This window comes from Oryctolagus cuniculus, chromosome 7 (genome assembly GCF_964237555.1).
Source record: "Oryctolagus cuniculus chromosome 7, mOryCun1.1, whole genome shotgun sequence".
Classification (NCBI taxonomy): Eukaryota; Metazoa; Chordata; class Mammalia; order Lagomorpha; family Leporidae; genus Oryctolagus; species Oryctolagus cuniculus.
The window spans coordinates 31,253,300-31,270,894 of record NC_091438.1 but is presented as its reverse complement, the minus strand read 5'-3'; the positions used below and the strand labels follow the sequence as shown (position 1 = coordinate 31,270,894).

General features: G+C 57.4%; 1 protein-coding gene across 2 annotated transcripts in view; it reads right to left on the bottom strand.

Annotated features, from left to right (window-relative positions):
• Positions 1–3,242: 3,242 nt before the first annotated feature.
• CD247 (CD247 molecule) overlaps positions 3,243–17,595 on the bottom strand; it is an 81,109-nt gene continuing 66,756 nt past the window's right edge. Inside the window, exons 2-8 of one of the 2 annotated variants that reach the window (XM_008263943.4) lie at positions 9,545–9,648; positions 8,906–8,962; positions 8,241–8,321; positions 7,227–7,262; positions 6,534–6,590; positions 5,343–5,384; positions 3,243–4,247 (exon numbers count right to left, since the gene is read on the bottom strand). In XM_008263943.4, the coding sequence (XP_008262165.2) occupies positions 4,182–4,247; positions 5,343–5,384; positions 6,534–6,590; positions 7,227–7,262; positions 8,241–8,321; positions 8,906–8,962; positions 9,545–9,648 (443 nt within the window). In that variant the 3' untranslated portion in view covers positions 3,243–4,181. 2 annotated transcript variants of the gene reach the window in all.

Below are 17,595 nucleotides of genomic sequence, written 5' to 3'. Positions count from 1 at the left end.
TTCACACGTTTGACTTTCTTGGGAGTTGGTATCCTGGATGCTCCCCGGAGCCCTCCAAATGATTTTTCCAGCAGGTGCTCTCAAGAACCCCAGGGTCACTGTGGCAGATTGAGGGCACACGTGCACACACACACACACACACACAACCCAGGGTCGCTGTAGCAGATTGAGGGTGTGCACACGCACACACACACATACACACACAACCCCAGGGTCGCTGTAGCAGATTGAGGGCACACGCACACACACACACACACACTCTGGCTCCTACCTTTCAGGCTTCCTCCTGTGCTCCACGGGGAGCTGTGGCCTCTGCATTTCTCCCCCTCCCCACCAAGCCCCCCCCCCCCACCGCGTGGGTCAGCAGAACCCTGGATGGAGTAGCCATAGTCTCCTTCAGACGCCCACCTGTGACAGACCCTTGATTGATCCTGCAAGAAAACTCTTCAGAGCCCCACCTCCGTATTTGACTGCAGAACTGGGATTGAACTTGACTTGTCCCGATGCATTGGTTAAACTGCCATGACCCTTGGTCGAGCATCTCTCACCAAATCCTGACCATTGATTGGGAGGTGGGAGTGGGGAGGGTCCTCGGAAGGAAGCTGGGCCTGAACTTGTGTTCGATGCTTCCACTTCCAAAAATACAAGGGCACAGCAAAACGCGTCTCAAAATACAAGTAAGAGACGTTTGTTTTGGTATAAAAAGTCTTTGAAATCCATGCGTAGTTTTTTTTCTAGTATTCATTTTTCACAAACTTTCTAAAGACTCCTCGTGTGCATGAATTTCAGAATTGTTGGCACCAAAGGAAAGCTGTCCTGTCACTCCATTTTTGAAGTGCCCTTAAAAAATGCATTGATTTTTGTAAAAGGGAACACTTGAATCTGAAATGACTTTCCCCCCTGAGAGAAAACCCTCAGCTTTAGGAAGTGCTTTGCTTTTTTTTTTTTTTTTTTTTTATTTATTTATTTATTTAGACAGGCAGAGTTAGAGACAGAAAGAAAGGTCTTCCTTTTCTGTTGGTTCATCCTCCAAATGGCCGCTACCGCCGGCGCAGCACGCCAATCCGAAGGCAGGAGCCAGGTGCTTCTCCTCGTCTCCCATGCAAGTGCAGGGCCCAAGCACTTGGGCCATCCTCCACTGCACTCCCTGGCCACAGCAGAGAGCTGGCCTGGAAGAGGGGCAACCGGGACAGAATCCGGTGCCCCGACCGGGACTAGAACCCCGTGTGCCGGCGCCGCAAGGCGGAGGATTAGCCTAGTGAACTGCAGCGCCGGCTGAGGAAAGGCTTTGGCCATGGGCCCTGAGGGTTTGCTTCCTGCTCCCCCAGCCACCCTGACTCACAGGCTGGACGGAGCGGCCATCCTGTGGAGGGCCCAGATGCTGAGCCAAGGACCAGCCACCCCCCACACGCTGCTCCTGCATCAAAGGACCTCATTTCATCCCTTCCTGTTTAAATAGCTAGTGTTTACCTTTGCAGATTTTCTTAAAGTAATTTCAGCATAAAGCCCTGTGGTAGGCCCAGTGGCATGCTCACTACCAGGAGAAACATTTGAGGCAGTGGACCCATTAGCCACAGGCCAGGAACTGAGGCTAAGCCGCAGCTGCCTCCTGGGTTTTGTGCCCCAGGGGCCTCCTTCAAAAGGCTGTCACTGGAGCCACCTGTGGAGGGGAAAGGCGCCCTCCACAGGCTGGGGTGGCACTGGAGGATATCTGTGGCTGGGAACTCAGCAGGAGGTTCACAAAAGCAGTTGTTGATCAACAACTAGAAACGCCTGGCTTGGAGCCAGCACACGCATCACATGTTGTCCAGAGGACAGAACACAGCCCAGTCACGCAGCTGGCCGAGCCTTGGCTCACTTGTGCAGGGCCTTCTCCACCCGTGTTGCTCCCTGCCATGCCTGCCTGCGGGGAATAAGCATTGCTCTGTTTGTAAGTCAGGAGCCTTGGATCCCACCTCATACTCGAAGGAGAAAAACAGTCATCAAACGGACCCACGTTAAACCTGAGTTAGTAACATGTAAGTGATAACAATATTGAGAAATGACTGAAGGCTTTCCTGATTGCAAACACCCATCTGCACGTCTTAAGATGGGAAATAGCTGTGTCTTAATGGATGCCTATGTTGAGTGGTTTTAAAAATATTTACTTGAAAAGCAGAAGGACAGAGGGAGAGACAAGAGAAAGCTCTTCAATCCACTGATTCACTCCCCAAATGGCCCCAACAGTCTTTCCTAGGCCAGGCTGCTACCAGGAGCCAGAAACTCCATCCAGGTCTCCAACATGGGGCCTAAGCGCTTGGGCCATCCTCTACTGCTTTCCCAAGCGCATTAGCAGGAAGCTGAATTGGAAGTGGAGCAACCAAGACTCGAACCAGTGCCCCAATATGGGATGCCAACATTGCAGGGTGGTGGCTTAATCCTCTGAGCCACACACAACACCAGCCCCAGAGCCAGTCGTTCTAATGGAAGCACCAGATTTCAGTTTCCCAACCCAGTAAGAGCCAGAATTCGCTCAAGAGACAGTTACAAATTGAACGCCTTCTGTCTGAACTGCTCCTGAGTTACACCTGCCTGGCTGTGATGTGCATTGCTCCTGGTAGAATCCCCAGACTTCAGGGACTTTCGGCAGTCATGGCCTTGAACGTAACTTTGGAAAAAGTCACAGTACAGGTCTCGAAGTCTTGGCATGAAGTGCATGGGGAGGCTTGATGAGTGGGGGCCTTAAAGATGGGCAGTGCAGCTACAGGAGATCCTGCTGAGGCGGAGCCTCCCGTCGTGAGGAAAACTGACCCAAGAGACCTCTGTTGGCTTCCAGCCCTGTGGACTGAGTCATTCTGTGCCATGACATTAGCTGCTGTTGGCCACTCCTGGGCCCCCTGTGCTTGCGGTGTGAGTGTGAGGCTGGCTCCCCTCACTGCTGCTTGCTCTCCTGCATCCCATGAACTTGGGCACGTTGGAACAGGGAACTCCCTTCCCAGCACCCTCTAAGGGTTCTGGTGTAAGGCCCGGGCTCATCCTGACAGTATCACACCACGTACCACCCTCTGTCCCGGGGCACAGCCTCCCAGCCTCGATGTCACTCACCCTCACCCTGCCTGTGCAATGTACCCCCGTGGCTGCATTCCGGGCTGCTGGCTGCCCCTGTGCTGGCCTGGGCTTCCTGTTCTCTCCCGGGAATCAGCAGGGATGCTGTGCTGATTGATGATTTCAGCTGTGGAAATGAAGCTCAAAATAAGGCGGCATTTTCACTGAGGCATTTATTATGCAAAGTAGCAAGACTTCAGCAAGGCAGTATAACTTAAAACCGAGCAGAGCAGAGAGGGTTCTCCGTCCGTGGCCTTGTGCCCTTTTACAAGGCAGTGTCGCGGCAGGACGTTGAGGTTCTGCTGTGGTACCAGTGCCCACCGGGTCATCATGGGCCCGCGTGTCTTCCTTTGATGTCTTTGCAGCGATGGGTTTCTTGTTCAGTCAGAGGTGACGCAATTCTGCCCCCCCTCCCTGGCACGTAACCCAGCCTCAGCAGTGACACCTGCTGTGGTCTTTAAACCTATTTGTGAACAACTCATTTCCCGAGAACCTGAGGTCCACAAAGGCAAGAACAGTCCCCAAGGTGCCTGACCCACAGATTGCAGGGTGTGGGGTGCAGGCCCGCTCGCTTAGCACCTCCTTGCCATGGTCACCTGTAGCAGGTGCACACTCGCCATGGTAGGCACCGCTCGGCCCCATTACAGTTGTACTGAAATGCGGGTAAGGCAGACAATGGAAGCCAAGTTTACAGCACGAGCGAAGCCACTCACATCTGGGCAGAACCGTGCAGACTTTTAGGAGATGTGCTGCCGTCTTGGGTTTCTCGGGAGACTACAAATCGCGAATTTACAAATGAGCCGCAAGAGAGTGTGCTGTTGCCCAGGTGAGAGGCCAGACCCGACCCAGGGGGACAAGGTGGGGAGGCGGTGCGTGGTGGGAGGGGAGGGTCCCTTAAAGAGTACAGGGGCCATCCTCTCTGTGTGCTGGGTTGGAACTGGATGTGACAGTGCTATAACCCTAAGTACCCTGTTCATCAAGAGCAATCCTTTGGTGGCTGAGAAGACAAGTGAAGCCGGTAGTAAATGCTTTGTCCTGTGTCTTTCACAATCTGGCCGTCTGCAGGTGGGGCCTGTCAGTGGCGCCGTCCCTGGCCGTTAGCGAGGAGGCAGGGTCTGCATGTGGAGGGCGTCGTAGGTGTCCTTGGTGGCTGCGCTGAGCCCCTGGTGAAGACAGAGCAGAAAGGAAGAGTTGCCAGGAGCCCACGGGCACGAGCCCACCCGAGACCCACAGATGTCTCTGCAGCCCAGCCCCAGTTGCAACCTCCCGCGTGGCCAGGGGCCCAGGAGGGAACCCCATGTCCTGCAGGCGAGGAGCCTCCACCGGGATGGCTTCCACGTCCCCTGCAAGTGGCCTGGTAGCAATTTTGTTTCCCCAAATTCTTACATCTCTTCCCAGTTTCCCCAGTGCTGGGCCCTACAACCCTCGGGCCCAGCCAACTTCCTGTTGAACCAAACAGGAAGCAGCGGCGGCGGGGTGGGGTGGGGGGCCTCCACCTCAAACACTGAGCAGAAACCCGGTGGGGCAGGGCAGGAGTCAGGGGGAAGGGTCCAGGCCTGCGTCAGAGAACCTACAGCCCCTGGTCACCTGGACGGACAAGGGGCTTGGACCTGGTGCGGGGGGAGAGAGGGGTGGCCCCTGCCCAGGCCTGTCTGCAACACTGTTGGAGTCAAGGCAGCAGCAGCCACTCACAGGCTGGTTTTGGGGGGCCCCTTGATATCACTGTGAACTCGGGCAGGAAAGGAGCAAGAAAGAGAAATGAGGATACCCTGGGGATGCGGTATAGAGAAGTAGGTTGCCTTCTCCTAGTTTGCATAATTATGAGCACTGATTTGCATATGCCAGGCACCTGACTACAGTCACATTTTCTTTCTGAGGCTTCCCCACCCATCCCATCTTCTGTAGACCTGAGGATACACAGTCAAGGTTCTTGTAAGGGCCCAGCCCAGTGGACAGAGACAGGAAATTACTCATGTGGCCCTACTGCAGCTGCGCCCTTAGGGAGACCTTGCCTGGAGGCCTGCTGTGGCCAAGTACGCCTGTGGCCAGGACCTCTTGGTTGGCACCAGGTGATTTGCTGAGTGGTGGCGTCCCAGCCCTGCCCCTCCTGGGGTTACTGGCAGTGGAGTCGCCACTGGCCTGCATGGGTACCCTGGGCTTGCCCTGCCCAGCTGCTAGCAGGAGCTGGTGCCACCAGCAGGTCCAACACGGAGAGCTTTCAGACAATGCCACCCCAGGAAGGAAGCCACAGCTCCTACCTGGTAAAGGCCATCATGCCCCTTGCCTCTGCGCCGCTGGTTCTGTGGGAATGAGACGGGAAAGAAAAAAAAAAAAGGTTAGAAAGGCAGGCGGTCAGCGGTGGCATTCCTGCTCCAGGGCCCCAGGTCAGATCTTCGCCTCTGGCTCCCCTGGGGACTGGGTGCCTTCTGCCCTGCTCAGATCCTTGTTCCCCTCTTCCCTAGCAGCGTGGCCCAGCGCAGCATCCTAATTGCGATGCCTTGCAGGAAACACGGTTCTCAGCCAGTTTTGGGCACGCACGGTCTATGCAGGTGCGCGGGCCTCTGGCTTGCAGCTCTCTTTGCCATTTTGAAATGCTTTATCGCTTTTGTACAGCTGAGACTGCCAGTACCATCCGGATGGCTTTTCAATGCCAGCCCTTCCCTAGCATCTGAGGCACTGGGGGAGCTGAGTCTGCCTGTGCCCTTGGCAGGTGATAGGAGGCGTGCAAGGGACACGGGGTCTGCAGCAGGAACTGAACTTAAGAAAGGGCAGCGCTGAGGGCCGGCGCCGTGGCATAGCGGGTTGAGCCGACACCTGCAATGCCAGCATCCCAAATGGGCGCCAGTTCGTGTCCCGGCAGCTCCACTTCCATTCCCGCTCCCTGCTAACGTGTGTGGGAAAGCTGCAGGAGATGGCCCATGTGTTTGGGCCCCTGTCACCCACGTGGGAGACCCATAAGAAGCTCTTGGTTTCAGCCTGGCCCAGCCCTGGCCGTTGCAGCCATCTGGGGAGTGACCAGCGGATGGAAGACCTCTGTCCCTCCCTCTCACTCTATCTCTGACATTCAAATAAAAGAAAGAAATCTTTAAGAGAAAAGAGCAACACTCAGAGTGGGCATGGTGCAGAGGTTAAAACGTGGCGTGGGACGCGCGCATCCCAAATCAGAGCTCCTGAGCTCAGGTCCTGCTCTGCGTCTGATTCCAGCCCCTTGCTCACGCAGGCCCCGGGAGCCAGCAGGTGATGGTTCAAGTATTTGTGTCCCTGCCACCCATATAAAAGACCTGAATTGAGTTCCCGGCTCCCGACTTCAGCCTGGCCCAACCTCAGCTGTTGCAGGCATTTGGGGAGTGACCCAGCAGATGGAAAATTTATCTCCATCTCTGTGTCTCTCTGCCTCTCAAATTAAAAAAAAAAAAAAAAAAAAAGATAAAGAAAGGAACCACATTCACCTCGCCTTTCATGCCGATCTCACTGTAGGCCTCTGCCATCTTGTCTTTCTGCAGTGCCTGGGGAGAAGAGGGGGAGACGCTGATGGGACTCTACGTAAAAAACCCTGGAGTCCCCAACAACTTGGCAGGGTACCCCCACAACCAGAAGCACACAGGGACCCCCAGAATCATTTACTTTGAGCAAGTCATGATGTTATACATGGGTCCCACACCATGGGCTGTGCATGAGCCCACCGCAGGAGGGAGAGAGGTGGCTCCCCTCCCAGTAGGTACCACCTGCAAGGGTCCCCTTCGTGGTGGACACCTAGCAACAGCCAGAAAAAAAGAAAGATGATCGGGTTCGCCCCCAGGATGGTGGGGCTGACCCTACAATGAGAGGAAGCACTGGAGACACCCCTCCAGCCCCAGAGAGAGCGGCCGCCCCACCCCGTCCTGATCTTGCTGTCTTCCTCCCAGCCCTCCGCCTGCTGATGGAGCCGAGAACTCCAGCAGCAGGGCTCCGGAGCGGCGGGCAGGAGGGAGCGCAAGGGCAGGAGAGCACCTGCCGCAGGCAGCGAGCCGGTGAGGTGTCCCTGGACTCAGGGAAGGGAAGGCCAGGCCAGGACACAGACCGTGGAGCGCAGAGAAGGGCCCTCCTGCCAGCCCCCCTGCAGCCCTGCCCTGTCAGCTTGGCGAGGTGAGACCACTACTCACGTTGTACAGGCCTTCCTGAGGGTTCTTCCTCCTCTGCTAGAAAAGACATGGGGGCAGTGGGGGAGGAGTTAGAAGGGGAGGAACAGAAATCCAGGCCTCCAGGACAGCCAGCCCCATCCACCCCCTCTCTCCCCAGCTCAGCTATCAGCCATCCAGGTGCCTGAGCTGTCCAGCCACTGCCCAGGCCACTGTCGGGCCCCAGCAACCCTCCCTGTCTCCTACTTGGTGATGCACACTGGCACACCCACCTCACCCCCGCGTGGGGCCTACCCAGTCCCGGCCTTGCCCAGGGCAGGCCTTGGTGACGTCTGCCGATGGCTGTCCCCTCTCAGACATGGCTCCACACATGTCACAAGCGAACAAGTGGGCCAAGATGGAAAGCACCATGCACCCTCATTGGGGAGAGGGCAGCCACTGCCCTGTGGTTCTACTGAGAGTTGCCGTACAGAGAATGGCCCCCCGTGTCCTTGTAGTCCAGCCAGGGGGACTGCTGCTCTGTCACTCCAGCAACAACACAAGGCTCAGAGGGCCTGGGCAGCTGCGGCCAGAACCGTGGAGGACCACCTGGCGGCAGCAGGCGGTCCAGCCCTCCTCTTAAATGGAGGCGGCCCTGTACCAGCCGGCCGTATGCACCTGCTCCCCTCTCACAGACAGAGGCACCCGAGCCCACACTGGGCCGTAACTCCCCAGAGGCAGCCGGAAACCAGATTCCTGGCCCTCTCTGTGTGGACTTCTGTACCACGTCTTCCTTCCGGGGGCCTGTGGGGGCCCGTGGTACCCCATTGTGTGCAAGGGGCAACGTGAGCTCCTTGGTGGATGGGGCCTGGGCACGGGGGCTGGCGTGCTGCGTTCGAGCACGGGAGGCCCCTCATGACGCAGAAGGCAGCAGACCGTAGAGGACGAGAAGGGGCAGCAGCAGGTGGCACCGCCCCCTGCCCTTCGGGGCGGGTCCGGCTGCAGAGCGGGCGGGCGCTGTGAAGCCCCTGCAGCCGGGGCCCACACACGGGTGCCCACCTGTTTCCCTCCCATCTCAGGGTCCCGGCCCCGCCTCTTGTCCAGCACGTCGTACTCCTCTCTTCTGCCGATATTGAGCTCCTGAAACAGACGGGCCGTGGTCAGACCCTGGAAGGAGGGCCCCCGGGGGATGGGGTCTGCCCGACTGGGGGCTTAGCTTCCTGTTCAGGCGGCTCAGGGATAAATAAATCAACGGAGCAGGGTTTGGGGAGGGGGGGCAGGGAATGGGAGTAACTGGCCCATCACGGTGACCATGGACAGGGTCCCCAAAGGCCCCCTCCCCTCCAGGAAGCTGTCGCTGCTTGCTGTCCAGTCTAAGGGGACACATGATCACATCCCCACCAGAAAGGGGAGAGGCTCAGCGAGGGTAACCCACCCAAAGTCCCAAGGAGCGTGAGAGTGGTGCCCGTCGGTCCAGAAGATTCGACTGGGTCCCTCCCCGCACCCCCCCCCCCCAGGCCTTGGCCCATGGCGGCCCGCTCAGGGGCAGGCGCAGGACCTCACATGTGTGACCCTCACCGTCTCCGGGTTACCGGTTAGAAAACAGGCAGAAGCCAGCGCCGCCTGCCTCAGCGCGGCTGATCGCGTGCGGCCGGCACGGGAGTGACCCTGGGTCCCAGGAGAGGCCCGCACAGGACGTGGCCGTCCCCGCGGGGGGCACTTACGTTGTAGAGCTGGGTGTGGCCCTGCGGGGACACGGGGACGTCTTCACCCCTGCTGAACTGGAACAGAGAGCAGGAGCGCGTCACTGCTGGAGCCGGGGGTGGGGACCCCGTCCGCAGCCTCCCCCCTCCCCCGCCGTGTTCTCTCGCGGGGTCCCCAGCGGCCCCAGAGCTCGTCTCCAGGGACTCGAAGGACAACCCAAGTGGGCAGCGGCTGCACAGGGCCCCGCCTCCCGTCTTGGTCTGGGGCAGGGTCTAGTGTCAGCCGCTACCTGCCTGCCCGGGGAGCCCCGGGTGTCTGAAGCAGGCACCACCTCGACCTTCTGCAAGGTGCTAACAGAGGCTGAGCACTGGAAAACACCCATGAGATCATCCAGGCTGGGTAGCGTTTCACCAAGACACCCCCGCCCCCACAAATGTTATAACAGCAGCCTGCACCAGGCTCTCCCTCCCACCAGGTTCTGCTCAGCCAGGCACCTGCACCTCCTGAGCCCACCCAGTGTGTCCCTGCTTTGCCCACGGACGCCAAGCCCCAGGCATGGCCCCAGCCTGAGACTTCACTACACCAAGGCCCCTCTGAAAACTCACCTCGTGGGGGAGCCCCACCTCTCACCCCCAACCCCAGCACACAGGAGCACCCACCTTTGCTCTCAGGTACAGGGCGGTGACAATGACACCGTAGAGGAAGAGGATTCCATCCAGCAGGTAGCAGAGTTTGGGATCCAGCAGGCCAAAGCTCTGTGCCTCTGTGCCGGGAGAGAAAGGTGGTCAGAGCCAGACCCAGGGTGGCCAGATATGTCCCCACCCATGCCAAGGAAACCAGAGCCAGTCCCCAAACCCGCACAAGGCCACGCCTCTGCTTCCCACCCCAGCAGCTCCTGGCCTGCCCCAGCAGCAGGCGGGGGTGGGAATGAGGTGGAAGGCAAACCCCGCCCCAGTACAGGACTTCTGCCCTGGGACAGCCCTGCTGCGTGCGCGCCTCACGTGGTGGCCTGGGAAGATGCCAAGTTGGCAGAACAGCCCCATCCGAACTCAGTGTGGCTCCTGGGTCCTCCCCTAGCGACAGCGGCGGGAGGCTGGGCTCAGAGACTTGAAGGCCTGAGGAGGTCCTTCAGCAACCATGCACCCATTAGCACAGTGAGAATTCAGAGAACTCCCCCCACCCCCGACTCCCTGCTCCCCTCCACCCCCCCACCCACCCCCCACCCCCCCCCCGCCGCAGGCACCCTCCCAGCAGGCAGTGGGCTCTGGTGCTCAGTAGGGAGCAGGCAGAGGTATCCCAGGGGAATCCCACCTCCCCCTGCCCAGCAGTCCTGGCTCCGTGGCCCGAGCCAGGGGTGCCCCCAGCAGACACGCCCTCCAAGCCCAGGACACACTCTGTTCTCCCAGGACACTGGCCTCTGTGCTTTTTGCCATGCCCTGCCTTTCTCTCCATGAAACCCCAGCTGCCCCCTGGCGACACCTCACATCCTGCAAAATGTAGCTCGGAGGTCCCCGCTGTCTGGCTTCTCCTTCCTCAAATCCCCAAGGAGCCCCCAGCTCCTCCTGGCATATTGACAGTTGCCAAACTCTGGTTCACGCCCGCTAAGTGCTGCGGTTAAATAGAATTAGCATTTTCACTCGGAAGATCTCCACACCGTGAGTGAGGTGTGGCTTTTAGCCTCCACTGCACTTCCTACTAGGCGAGTGTGCAGCAACTCAACTAGGAAACCTGGGTGTGGTGTCCATCTTACTTGGTTCCTGCCTGGGAGCCACCAGAGCGCCAGGCCAACCCCTCAGTGGCAAGGCCAGGGCGCCCTCTGGTGGCCAGATGCGGGCCTACAACAGGGCAGGGAGCGGCTGGGTATTGGCTTTGGAGACTGTCTTGTCCTTACAGCTCTGTCATTTGGATGGGTCACTCTCTTTCTTTCTTTCTTTCTTTCTTTCTTTCTTTCTTTCTTTCTTTCTTTCTTTCTTTCTTTCTTTCTTTCTTTCTTTCTTTCTTTCTTTCTTTCTTTTTCTTTTTCTTTTTCCTTTTCTTTTTCTTTTTCTTTTTTTGACAGGCAGAGTGGACAGTGAGAGAAAGAGACAGGGAGAAAGGTCTTCCTTTTCCGTTGGTTCACCCCCCAGTGGCCGCTGCGGCCGGCGCACCGCGCTGATCCAAAGCCAGGAGCCAGGTGCTTCTCCTGGTCTCCCATGCGGGTGCAGGGTCCAAGCACTTGGACCATCCTCCACTGCACTCCCAGGCCAGAGCAGAGAGCTGGACTGGAAAAGGAGCAACCGGGACAGAATCCGGCGCCCCGACAGGGACTAGAACCCGGGGTGCCGGTGCCGCAGGCGGAGGATCAGCCTAGTGAGCCGCAGTGCCGGCCAGGTCACCCTCTTTCAACTGCTCTTCTGTTATCGTGAAACCATGGTATTTCTTCAGCAGGTGCCCTGTGTCTGACACTACTTTAAATGGGATCACAGTCACAGCTCCACACGGAAACCCAAGCACAGAGAACTTCAGGTTCGGAGCACACTTGGTAACCCTAGGCCTGAGGCCAACAGGGTCTCCACTCCCTTCCCGCCCACCCCTCAGCCCGGCCCAGCCCTGCCTCCTCTCTCCACTAAGCCATGGAAGCAAGTGGTTGAAGGCTGCTCCTGCATCCCCTCCCCACGACCAGGAGTCCCTCTGCCCATGGCTCCAACCCTAGCCCAGGACCCCTCCTGGCCCCAGGCAGCTGATCCCTGTGAACACCCACCGCTCCTGCTCGGAAGCTGTGACCTGGGAGAAACGTCCAGACTCCTTGTCCTGCCACGCTGGGGCTCAGCGCCCTCTCTGGGCCCTGGCGCCCCAGCCCCTGGCCCTCCCACTCCACTCCCCCTGGAGCGCACCTCCCTTTGCTGAAGCCCTTCCCTGCACCCCACCCCCGCCTCCACCCAGACCCCGCTACAGTGAGAGTTCCCCGGGGCTGTGCCCCACAAAGCGCTCCGCAAACATCACTCACACCCTGGGCCCATCCGTGGAGGCCGCAAGCCCTCAGACCAGCGGCTGCATCTTCTCCGTTGTCCCCTCCTCCCCTGCCCCCTGCATCCAAGCACAGGGCAGAGGGCTGACATCAGTAGGCAGAGGGCATACTGACGAGCAAGACACAGGGCCCCAGGGTGTGGCACGGTGGCACAGCGGGTTCAGCCTCCCGCACCGCATTCCATATGGGCTCCACTTCCGATCTGGCCCCCTCCTGATGTGCCCAGGAAAGCAGCAGAGGATGGCCCAGGTGTAACTTGGGTCCCTGCCTTCCACATGGGAGACCCGGATGGAGTTTCAAGCTCCTGGCTTTAGCGTGGCCCAGCCCCAGCCGTTGCAGCCATGTAGGGAGTAAACCAGCAGATAGAAGCGCTCTCTCTCTCTCTCTCTCTCTCTCTCTGTCACTCTGCCTTTCACATAAATATCATATGAATATTTAATAAAAAGAAAAGAAAAATGCTGCCCCCACCTAGGTTTGTCTGGCCGGCCTCTGCCCTGAGATGGTATTGGTTGACTCCTGACCCAAAGCAAGAGGCTGAGGGCCTCTGGGAGACCAGCCTGCCCCCAACAGAGGCCCCCGCTGCTCCGGCGAGGTCTCTGTAGGACTGGACAGGTGGCGGGGGTGGTTGAGATTCAGATAAAGGGCTGGGGAAGTTGCCCCGCTGTCTGGTGCATACAATGAGAACAGAAACTTCCTGGACAGTCCATTGAGAACAAGTAAGCAGTATTTCTTCACATGGTGCAAACTCGGCACAGTGAGGGGGCAGGGACCCGGTGTCTCCCTGGAGACGAGTCACAGGGACCAGGCCTCCTTCTCTCTTTGGAGAGAGCAGCCTGAGCTCATGGCCAGGGACAGACGTGCTGTGGGTGACTGGCAGAGGAGAGGGTATCAGCCCCGACACACTTCCCTGGGCTGAGACCCTTAACTCCTCAGCCCAGCTGAGCCCGGATGGGAGGGAGGGTCTGAGAAAGGCAGCCACAGTCCAGGCAGGGACCCAGACCCTAATTTAGCTGCACACCGAAGACAGAGTCACTGGGCACCTGCTGATGCGCCCATGCCAAGAGGTATTAAAGTAGAAAATGTCCTGAGCTGGGTGCAGGTGGGCTCCCATGCGCCCACCCATGTGCCCCGGTCACATCTATACATTCTGCCCTAATAGCGGCCGGCAGCCAAGCGGAGGAAGCCTCCATCTCACGCTCCGACCCCTGGCCCGGGGTCACAGAGCCCAGGAGGACCCTCGGGTCTGGAAGGGGACCCACAGACTCTCCCTGGCCTCCCGGGCTCTGATTCAAGTGGCCCGGGGTGGGGCTGAGGGGCAGAGCTGCAGCATCACAGGAACAGAGGCCGGCACAGGTGCCGGCAAAGCTCGGCCCTCCAGAGAGAGCGGTCACACCTGACAGCATGTGACGCCTCACAGTTCCAAGGAAAGGAGGGAGGAAACCGGGGCTACGCTCCTCCGCACAGACCGTCATTTTTGTGAACTTCTGAACTGTATAGTCCTGAGCTTCTCGAAGCATCGGCTTCCCCGTCCGTAAAATAAGGATTATCTCCCTGTCACAACAGGTGGTAGTGAGGATTACAAATGGACATCCCCGTGGGAGGGGGTTAAGCCACTGCCTGAGGCACCCCGTAGCCCATACCCCATATCAGGCTGCCGGTTCAAATCTCAGGTGCTCCACTTGTGTTCAGCCTCCAGCTAATGCATCCTGGTTGGCAGCAGCTGGTGGCACAAAGCTCTCGAGCCCTTGCCTCCCACATGGGAGAACTGGATGAGATCCAGGCTCCCGGCTTCAGCCGGGCCCAACCCTGGCTGGTGTGAATATTTGGGGAATGAACCAGGGGATGGAAGTTCTCTCTCTCTCTCTCTCTTTCTCTCTCTCTCTTTCTCTCTCTCTTCCTCCTCCCCCCCTTATCTCCCCTCCCGGCATTATTCTTTCAAGTAAATAAAAATAAACTTTTTTTAAAAATGATGTTTCTAATGCATGAGGGTTAAAGACCATCATTCTTACGGGGTGAAGGACTGGCATGCGCAGTGTCAGCTGTTATCGTTGCCATGGTTTTTACTTTAAGCCCATCCAAAACAAGCTGGAACCTTCTTGCCTTGTAGCAAGACACCCGGAATAGCCCCTGGGAGATGCCCAGGGGCACACCCCCAAGTTCCGGACTGGACGTTTCGTAGCCATCACACTGGACTTTGGGGCCCCAGAGGGCAGCCCGGAGAAGCATCTGTTCTTACAGAAGCTGTTTTATTTTAAAGAAGATTTGTTTATTTTATTTGAAAACCAGAGTTACAGAGAGAGAAGGAAAGACAGAGCGAGCGAGACCATCCATCCGCTGGTTCACTCCCCAAATGGCCGCAGCAGCCAGGGCTGGGTCAAGCTGAAGCCAGGAGATTTTTCCAGGTCTCCCATGTGGGTGTAGGAACCCAGGGAGTTGGGCCATCCCCTGCTGCCTTCTCAGGCACATTAGTAGGGAGCTGGATGGGAAGTGGAGCAGCCGGGACTCGAACCAGCGTGATAAGTGGCATTTTAACTCTATGCCACAGCGCCAGTCCCTGGAAGCTAGTTTTGCCAGTGAGACTGACTTTTTAAAATTTTCAGTGTTTATTTATTTCTTTTCATCTACTTGAAAGGCAGGCAAATGCTTCAGGCAAATGCCTGAAACAGCCAGGACTGGCCAGGCCAAATTCAGGAGGCTGGAACTCCATCGGGGTCTCCCTCACTGGTGGCAGGGGACCAACAAGCACTAGGACCAGCACCTGCTGCATTAGCAGGGAGCTGCATCAGGAATGGGGGAGTCAGAACTCCGGTCAGCACCTGATATGGTCGCAGCCATTCTAAGCAACATCCTAACAGGCTGTGTCCCATCGCCTGCCCGCCTGAGACTTACTTTAACTGCATTGCTTGTGTATCTGTCTCCAAGCCAGACTGTCTGAGAACACAGACTAGGTCCTGATCAACCTCACCCCTCCTCACAGACACACCTGGTGCCAATCTGATCTCCAGCCGGCCTGCTCCTCCTGCCAGTCCTGCTTAAGGGCCAGGCAGTGACTGAAAGCCAACTAGAAGGGATGCCTCTCACCTGACCCTAAAATTATTTCTTGTGCCTTGATCAAGTTGGATTCCTGGGACAGAGTCCAGAAGGCAGCGATGGGGCTATTATTGGACTCAATTCACAGGTTGATAAACTGAGGCCAGAAGGTGAAACCACTCCAGCGAGGGCCACTGCAGGTTCCTGGCCAAGCCGGATGGCGCCATTGAGTCTGCTGACTGCAGGCGCTGTCCTTAGCCTGCCGCCACACTCTGCGTTATTGCGCCCCCTGCCGGCAGGCTCTGGAACACACAGGTGGCTGCGTTTTGGTTTCCCACCTAAGGGAGATGATACTCCTGCGAACCAAGATTAACATCCAGCGTCCGCCTCTCAACGGTTCTGTGTTTGCACAGAGCTTCTTTTTTTTTTTTTAATTTTTTTTTCATTTTTTAACAGGCAGAGTTAGACAGTGAGAGAGACAGAGAGAAAGGTCTTCCTTCCATTGGTTCACTCCCCTAATGGCCGCTATGGCCGGCGCGCTGTGCCAATCCAAAACCAGGAGCCAGGTGCTTCCTCCTGGTCTCCCATGCGGGTGCAGGACCCAAGCACTTGGGCCATCCTCCACTGCCCTTCCGGCCACAGCAGAGAGCTGGACTGGAAGAGGAGCAACTGGGACTAGAACCCAGGGTGCCGGCCCCACAGGCAGAGGATTAGCCAAGTGAGCCATGTTGCCGGCCTGCACAGAGCTTCTTAACCTCTCTGAGCCTCAGCCCTGGTTTGCAAAAGGCTGACTCTGCAGGGGCAGTGTTGCCGAGCAAAGCTGAGGACGTGGGAGGGTGGCGCCTGCCCTGTGCACGTGCTGGGCACGCTGATGTCTGGCAGCCTTCTTGGTCACCATGGAGGCTCTGGAGGCAAAGCGGCAGTGGGCAGGTTCTACCCTCCCCACCGCTTTGTGCCAGCTTCCCCGGCTCAGGAGTGGTGTTTGGCACAGTGGCGAAGACGTGGCTTGAAACGGCTGCATCCCCTATCCGAGTGTCAGAGTTCGAGCCCCTGCTCCACCTCTGATTCCAGTTTCCTGCTGATGCCCACCTTGGGAGACAGCAGTTGACAGCGCTCAGGTATTTGGGTCCCTGCCAACCATGTAGAAGACCCCGATGGAGTCTGTGGTGCTTGGTTCCAGCTTAGCTCAGCTCCAGGCTGTTGTGGGCATTTGGGGAGTGAACCAGTGGATGGAAGATCCACCTCTTTCTGCCTGTCTCTGTCCTTCTACTTTCCTTCCTTCCTTCCTTCCTTCCTTCCTTCCTTCCTTCCTTCCTTCCTTCCTTCCTTCCTTCCTCTTTGTTTCTTTGTTTCTTTCTTTCTTTCCCTTTCTTTCTTTCCTTCTTTCTTTCTTTCCCTTTCTTTCTCTCTTTCTCTCTTTCTTTCTTTCTCTCTCTCTCTCTCTCTCTCTTTCTTTCTTTCCCTTTCTTTCTCCCCCCCCTCTTTCTTTCTTTCTTTTTGACAGGCAGAGTTAGACAGTGAGAGAGAGAGAGAGAGAGAGAGAGAGGTCTTCCTTCCGTTGGTTCACTCCCCAAATGGCCGCCATGACTGGCACTGCGCCAATCCGAAGCCAGGAGCCAGGTGCTTCCTCCTGGTCTCCCATGTGCGTGCAGCGGCCAAGCACTTGGGCCATCCTCACTGCCTTCCTGGGCCACAGCAGAGAGCTGGACTGGAAGAAGATCAACTGGGACAGAAGCCGGCACTCCAACCTGAACTAGAACCTGGGGTGCCGGCGCCGCAGGCGGAGGATTAGCCTAGTGAGCTGCAGCGCCGGCCGTCCCTGTGCCTTTCCAATAAAAAAAAATGATTAAAAAAAAAAATCCCAGGGTCGGCACTGTGGCGTAGTGAGTAAAGTCGCCTCCTGCAGTGCCAGCATCCCATATGGGCACCAGTTCAAGTCCCGGCTGCTCCACTTCTAATCCAGCTCTCTGCTAAGGCCTGGGAAAGCAGTGGAGGATGGCCCAAGTGCTTGGGCCCTGCATCCGCATTGGGAGACCAGGAGGAAGCACCTGGCTCCTGGCTTCGGATCGGTCCAGCTCTGGCCGTTGCAGCCATCTGAGAGTGAACCAGCTGGATGGAAGACCTCTCTCTCTCTCTCTCTCTCTCTCTCTCTCTGCCTCTGCCTCTGTCTCTCCATAACTCTGCCTTTCAAATAAATAAATCTTTTTAAAAAATAAAATAAATTCCAACTTCCACTTTAATAGGAAGTGTCCAGCAACCCAGGTAAGAACAAATCCTTTGAAAGCAGCCAGTTTGATTCTGGAAGTCTTGGCTCGGCCACTGTGTGACCATGGAGCAGTCACAGCTGCCTCGCGCGGGGCGTGACCCCAAAAAGGAATAAGCCCAGGAAAGTCTCAGTCACAGGACCTTATGGCATCAAGAGCAATCACCCCAGCCCACGACCCTGCTAAGGGGAACCAGCTGCCAGCTCCCCTCCCCTTCTCTTTGTACCCCCAAACTTTGAGTCCAGGGACTTGCTGTTGGCCAGATCCGCCCACAGGCACAGACAACTGGTGATGACATTACAGGCTAAAAACTTTGAAAACAGGAAGTCACATGTCCTCAGGAAGACGGTGGCAGCAGCTCTGGGGGAACCTGACCACAGCCCCCGGGGGCACCCAGACCTCCTCTAGG